Raw genomic sequence first — 7,476 nt, 5'->3', positions numbered from 1 at the left:
ATTAAAATTTCAAGATAGTGGAGATTAAAAAAAATAATTCAATTTATTTACGAGGTTAGTCGAGTTTTAGCCTCCCCTGGTTCCATCCCCGGATTGAGGAGGTTAGCACACATTAACCGACTTCTGTAACCATATTTTTGTTTTGTTTGTGAGAAGGTCAATTTGTGACAATTAAACCTCATATACTATCAAAATATATTTCACACATTTCCAAAATTCCTTCATCTTAATCTGTGTATATATTCAAGTAAATGGAAGAGATTAACAGAACTTACAGTTGGTTGTGGAGAAGATGATGGACAGGGTTGAGGAACAGGTTAAGTTGTTGAAGAAGGCTGTGGTGGATCTCCTTCTTTCACATCTGGAGTTGCAACAGCAACGTCTGGTTTAGTACTAGTTTCATAACCAAAATACTTGAAGAAAATAGCTCTTACAACTTCATGCAAAGAATACTTGCAAAACACTATGTTACTGCAGCAACTATAATGATCATGTCCCCACTCTGTTTTTCTCTCTCATGTTCTCTCTCTCACTCGTGTTCTCTCTCTGGTGCTCTCTCTCTCCACACACACAAATATACATACAGGTTCTTATATTCAACTTGTTCTCAATTAAATTCTGAACTATTCTAGTTTATTGATTCTCGTAATTCACAATTCAATCAGCTCAACCTTGTTCTTAGTGATTTATGTGCAGACTTTAAGATTAGGGGGATGGGTTTATGGGATTTTGCGTTCATGGGGTTGTGGTTAAGAAATGGTTTGTGGAGTGTAATGTGTTTGTTTGTAATGTGCTTACGATGATGTATTTTAAGAGTGGGGTTTTGTGGGATGCGCGGAAGGTATTTGATGAAATGTGTCATATAGGGGTTGAGGATGTTGTTTCGTGGAATTCGATTGTGACTGTGTACGTGTGGAGTGGGGGATGTTAAGGGTGCGTTGAGGTTGTTTGAGAGGTGGGGAGAAGAGGGAGTTTGGTGTGAGGGTGGATGCGGTTAGTCTTGTTAATGTTCTTCCTGCTTGTGGGGTTGAGAAAGTGTGGAGGAGAGGGAAGGAGGTTCATGAGTATGCGGTTCAGAGTGGGCTTTCTCAGGATGTGTTTGTGGGGAATGCTATTGTGGATATGAATGCAAAGTGTGAGTTGATGGATGATGTGAGTAAAGTGACTGAGAGGATAAAGGTGACAGATGTTGTTTTTAGGAATGCAATGGTTACTGGGTATTTTCAGGTTGGGAGGTTTGAAGATGCTTTGAGCTTGTTTGAGATGATAAAAAGTGGAGAAGAGGTTTGGTATTGACGGGAAGTGGAAGAGGAAGATTGGAGAGGATGGATTTTGGTTGCTTTTAGGCAATTTTTGCTCTAATTTTAGTTGATTTGATGGTTACTTTTGTGATATTAGTATTGGCCCTGCAGGCGCACTTATTTTCGTCATTTGCAACCACTTGCAACTTATTTTGCAACTAAATGTAATTTTCAACATATTTTTTCAAATTTGCATTTGTGGTTGCATATATGGTTGCTAGCAGTTGTAGGTATGGTTGCAAATACAACCTTCATCTTTAAGTTAACCTTTGGATAAGAGATACTTCAGTTTATGCCAAGTATCTCAACACTGATCACAATAACAAGTTATGTTATGCAAAAGATTCCTTAGAAGAGGGTCACGTTTCAGATTCTGATACAATAATCTCCCATGAACAAGAGTGTCAAATAGGTAAAACCATAATTAGTTGATTGTTCCAAGTATTAAAATAATAAAATGATATGCACTGTGGTAACTGATAAGTAAGCACACAAAGAGGGATTAGTTAAAGTACCTATGATAATGATCATCATCAAAATCATAACCAATGGCCTGGTCAGAGCAATTAGTTATCATCTTTAAGTTATGCTTTTTTCATCAATGCTATTTTTATGTCTGATCATACATACCACAAGTATCTCAACACTGATCACAATAACATTTGAGTAATTGTTTAGAGGTTCACCAATTCCATAATCGGGTTTTAGAAGCTTGAGTAAGACTGTAACATTTGCGGTTACATCTAAAGTTACATAATTTATGTATTAGATAAATTTTTAATTTTTAAAGTTGCATAGGTGGTTGAAATCTAGGTTTAAATTATTTCTATAAGGTTAATTTACAGTTATGGTGAGATTACATTTAGAGTTACATAATGGTTATATTAGATATTAATAATCTTGTAATTTTTATAGTTGCATATGTTGTTGAATTCTAGGTTTAAAACATGTATATAAGGTTGCATTAAACATGTTATATTTAGGATTGCATAAGTAGTTTCATAAAAAGTTACAAATAACATTGTATGTTGCTTCTTATAACAACATAATATGAAATGTGTTGCATTTGAGGTTTCTTTGAGTTGCAAATATAATTGAGGTATCTAGTTGAGATTTCTTTGAGTTGTATTTGTAGTTGAATAATGGGTTTATAGTTTCGTATTTATATGAGTTGCACCGGTAGTTGAATTTTGGATTTCTTTGAGTTACAAATGTAGTTGTAGTTAAGGTTTCTAGTTGAATTTGAGATTTATTTGAGTTGTATATGCAGTTGCTCAGTTGCTCATAGTTGCTCATAGGATCTCTCAATGATACTGTCGCAACCGTAAGTTAGTGAACTAGTTTGAAATAAGTTTTAGAAAATGCACAACCTAACTATTGAATACACCAAAATCTTCGATGTAAGTAATATGACCAAGAGCAATTTCAGATGAATCTTAAATCAAATTTAGAACCAAATTATAATTTAATCTTGGACCCTAATTTAATAGTTTTTTAATATTTAGAGTTCAATAATCCCCTACTGGGTTTTAGAAACTTTTATAAGACTGTAATATAACGTACAACGATTTTATAATTTTTAATTTAACCCTAAACCCTACAATCCAAAAATTTTATGCTGAACATTGAGTTTCATAATATGTTTACATATTAAATTTTAAACATTTTGTAATTGCATATGTGGTTGCAGTCTAGGTTGAATATCATGTGTATAAGGTTGTATAATATGTTTAATATCAAAATCTATCACATTAGGTTGTTTATCATGCATGCTTTTTCATTAGACTTAGAGTGTATGGAGAGGTTGCATTGAGAGTTACATAAGTGGTTGCATAAATAATGTCACAAACAGTATATGCAATGTTGCTTTTGTGGTTGCATTGAGAATTGAATCATGTACATAAGGTTGCATAAAGAGTTCAATATGTAGATCTATCACAAGATGGTATAGTACAAATGCTTTCATAAACCTTTTAATCATATTTCTTATTCAAATAAAAATGAAGCCAAAACTGAATTTGTGTTATACAACATGAAACAACTATTTTATGCCAATTGGTGTTTCCTTGGCTTCATAAATCTGAAATTTTGATAAATCTCGATGGTGTTTGTCAATGATCACCTCATCTTTCTTGTGATGTATAATATCTTCTTCTACTGTTGTTTCAGTTGGTATTTGTAGTATTTCTATAAAAACTAGGTCTGCGTAATCCACTTAATCTCCAATCATTATGGTATTTACTTCATCACCGATATCATTTGTTGCGTTTGATGGTATAACCTATTAAATTTGAATATCAACACGTCAATATTTGTTATCCTTTCACTATTAAAGATGGTAGTTGATAGTTCCATAACCGAGTTTTCAATTATTATTCACAAAGGGTACGTGTTGAAGTCCGTTTCCCTTATCTTGAGCTCTTTATAGAATAGTCATTAAAGATCGTCAAAAATTGTGAAAGGAGAACATGCCTAACAATGAAAATTACACAACCAAAGAACATGTTAGGTGACATAATTTATCGGAATTTATCAATTCATATATAACATAGTAGGGCTGTCAAACGGATAATTCGGATACGGATCTGCCTATATCTGTATCTGGATCCGAATCCGAAAATCCATATCTGCATCCGTATCCGAATCCGAAAATATTTAAAGAATTATATCCGGATCCGGATCCGACGGATAATATCCGGATACGGATAATATCCGGATACGGATAATATCCGGATCCGAATCCGATTTTAAATCAGAATTTTTATTTTCTATTAAAAAATTTTAAAAAATGAAAAAAATATAGTAAAAATTAAAAATTCATTTTTAAAAATTAAAATAAGGGATAAAGTGATTTAATCTTATTTTAATTAATTTTTTATTTATCTTTTCAATATAATCGTTATCTTTAAATTGTTGAACTCAAATGATTTTTTTCTCCATGTCTATAAAATTCTACAAACATAATATATCCGTATATATATATGTATATATTTACACATAAATATACTATAAATTTAATATAATATATTTTTAAATTATTTAAATATTTAAATATAAAATATATTTATCGGATACGGATATTATCGGATATGAATATGCCTATATCCATATCCATATCCGTATCCGTATCCGCAATCGTCGGATTCGAATATGGATAATATCCGTTTTTTTCCGGATACGGATAATATCCGCTTTGTTCCGGATACGGATAATATCCGCTTTATTTCGGATACGAATGCGGATTTTTCGAACGAATATCGGATTTTTCGAATTTTTTTGACAGCCCTATAACATAGTTGAAGATATCAATTGCAATCACAAACTGCTAAAATGCAGGAAAAAAAACATCTAGGCTTTTTAAAAATATATGCAACTTAATACAGAATATTTTTCCAGAATCAATTGCATTAGCAAAGTCATAAATTGAAAAAACGGGGTAAACCATGTATTTTTCGGACATAAACAAATTCATTACATTGTTCAACATGTATTGCTGCATGTAATTCCTTAAATTAAAGTACATCTAGATGAGGTGTTTTAAGCATCAACTAATGCACCAATTTGACTTATTTTTAAAAAGTATGAAAATGTAGCAAGTAAATACATTACATGCTTAGAAACTTTTATTGCAACCTAAACTTCATAAAATGGATCTCCATGTAATTTTTGCAAGTACAAATTAATTCCTTTTTTGGAATAATTTTTTTAAAGTTATACAACATATAACTGATGACACAAATGCTTTAACAAATGACAAGATCATTGCAAACCGATCCTCCTAAACTGCAAGGAGCTCTCGATTTTCCTCAACCATAACTAATACAATAGTTTAAGTTAATTATTGCAAAGTTCGCAACCTAGTGACTGAGTACACAAATGTTTTGACAAGATTGTTGCAACCTGAACTTCCTAAATTGCAAGAACCTCTCGATGTAATTTTTAAAAACATAAACCAATAAAATAGTTCTAGTTAACTATTCAAAATTGTGCAACCTAACGACTGAATTCACAAATCCTTTAACAATAAAATTAAAACCTGGACCTCGTAAGTTACAAGGGCATCTAGATGATCCTTTCGCAACCATAAACTAATGAATTACTTTTACACTTTCTTTTTAAAATTATGCAACTTATTTAAAACTGAATAACTACTTTCCTAGACACATCAATCGCAACAAAAAAGAGCTAAAATGAAACATCATTTAGCTTAGACACTTAAAAACATAATCTAATTAAAGAAATTTGTTACACATTATTCAAATGTATGCAACTTAATAACTCAATCATATTGAAAATCAAAAACCTCTTATACAACTAAAATAATCAATTGCTCAAACAACAAGAAACTTCATAATCCTTTCATAATAGAAAACAAGTATATCTACAATTTTCATATAAAATCAGTAATTAGAAGTTACCTTTCTACGATTTGAATAAATTTGAAGAAATAGTTTGACTTTCGATATCAATGATGAAGTACAGATAAATTGTCAATTGATTTTTATGTTTGTCTTCTATGAATATGTACATAATCGAAAGAATCAATGATGTTTGTTGACGAAAAAGAAAGTTGAAGATTGTTGATGATGAAGAAATTGTGGAACTAAGTGTACGGAGGAAGTCCAATTTTCTAATTTTTTATCTTCTTGTATTGTTGTCGTATTTGTGCAATATAAATTGTTTATTAACGTAGATTTGCAAATACTTTTAAAAACTGTAATTATTTTTGCAAAACTTTTCTTTTTTTAGTATATTTATGAAAAATCCCCTAAAAATATAATTAAAAACAGAAAAATGAAAGAAAAAGAAGTCTATATGAACATATCAAAATATGATTTGTAAATCTCTTCTACTCAACAACTCAAGTATCTTCCACACAATATTTGAATAAAAACAATAAAAACGTATATTATTTATATGGGCTATTAAATTAATATATAAATATGATTAAAAGCTCAAGATATGAAACTGAAATATTAATATAAAAATTATTAATAAGAAAATATATAATATTATAATTGAAAAAAATATATAAGAAATTTATTTTTATTAAAAAGTATTTATTCAAAAATATCTAACAAAATATCTCTTAAAATTTGTCACTGAACTACATTGTTGTAAAACTAATAGAATATCAATGTTATAAAATTCGGGAATCGAAAGATATCGGTCGAGATACCGATTAGAATTTATCGGAGATCTGGGATTAATCAGATGCACTTTATATTTTAAATTATATTTAGTTTTAATATCCTTATTTTAATAGTAATTTATAAGTTAATACACATTTATCATATTATATAATTATCATTATTTATGTTTAATTAAAATTCTATATTACCGATTAAGAAAAATACATAAAGATTAATCGGATTTAAAAATCGAATCGGTATCGTGCCTTTTCGAGAATTAATCGATAAAATCGGGAATCTTTAGAATCATGGATAATAATGTATATCTGATAAAAAGAATGTATAATAATGTAAAACATAGATCCTTATTATATGATATGCATAAAATGGATCTAATCCGGATTTTTGATAGTTATTATCCATTTACTATGAGTTTAATATGGATCATTATATCTTTAAAAAAATTGATCATAACCGTTAGATTTAAAATAAATGAATATTTTATAACCAACGATAAGTAGGTATTTTATATTAAATAGAATATCCTACCCTTTCAATGATTTAAACAAAAAATAAGTAGGTATTCTAAACCGAATATAATAATAATGCAAAATTCGTAATTACTATTTTCTTCATATTCTAGATCATATTTGTTGAAAAAAATTTATAAACCATCACTGAATTAAACATTAATTCGTGAGATTCGCATAAGCTGTAAATCGTAAAAATCTGATGTACAAAACTCAAGATAGAGCCGAAATAAAATCAAATGAAACTCAGTAATTTTTTTTTTGTTTAAAATTTAATATAATTTTTTTACTATTTTAAATTAATGAACAATTGTTAAATAAAAAGTAAAATATTCGTGCATTGCATGGCGAAACATTAAAAATTTGGTAGTCGGTTAGTCGGTACCGTATTTGAGTTTATGTAATACTTGAGTTTATATAATATACGGGATTATTTTTTTTATTTATGTTATTCATGCTATTTTCTCAAAACTTAAATAGAGACAGTTCGTTCATCGGTGTAATGATATTGGA

General features: G+C 29.4%; 1 protein-coding gene across 1 annotated transcript; it reads left to right on the top strand.

Annotated features, from left to right (window-relative positions):
• Positions 1-295: 295 nt before the first annotated feature.
• LOC141713877 (pentatricopeptide repeat-containing protein At5g16860-like) lies at positions 296-1,296 on the top strand. The gene is made up of 3 exons (XM_074517442.1): positions 296-385; positions 710-906; positions 954-1,296. Exons 1-3 carry the CDS (start codon positions 296-298, stop codon positions 1,294-1,296), a joined length of 630 nt encoding a protein of 209 aa, XP_074373543.1.
• Positions 1,297-7,476: the final 6,180 nt, after the last annotated feature.

Source organism: Apium graveolens, chromosome 3, assembly GCF_009905375.1.
Source record: "Apium graveolens cultivar Ventura chromosome 3, ASM990537v1, whole genome shotgun sequence".
NCBI classification, from domain to species: domain Eukaryota; kingdom Viridiplantae; phylum Streptophyta; class Magnoliopsida; order Apiales; family Apiaceae; genus Apium; species Apium graveolens.
The sequence above is the reverse complement of the archived record's forward strand: the minus strand, read 5'-3'. Positions and strand labels throughout refer to the sequence as shown.

Coding starts and splice junctions, on each gene's coding strand:
- LOC141713877 (XM_074517442.1), top strand. CDS start 296: ATGGACAGGGTTGAGGAACAGGTTAAGTTGTTGAAGAAGGCTGTGGTG. Junction 386..709: donor AGTTGCAACAGCAACGTCTG/GTTTAGTACTAG, acceptor CTTTAAGATTAG/GGGGATGGGTTTATGGGATT. Junction 907..953: donor TGGAATTCGATTGTGACTGT/GTACGTGTGGAG, acceptor AGGTTGTTTGAG/AGGTGGGGAGAAGAGGGAGT.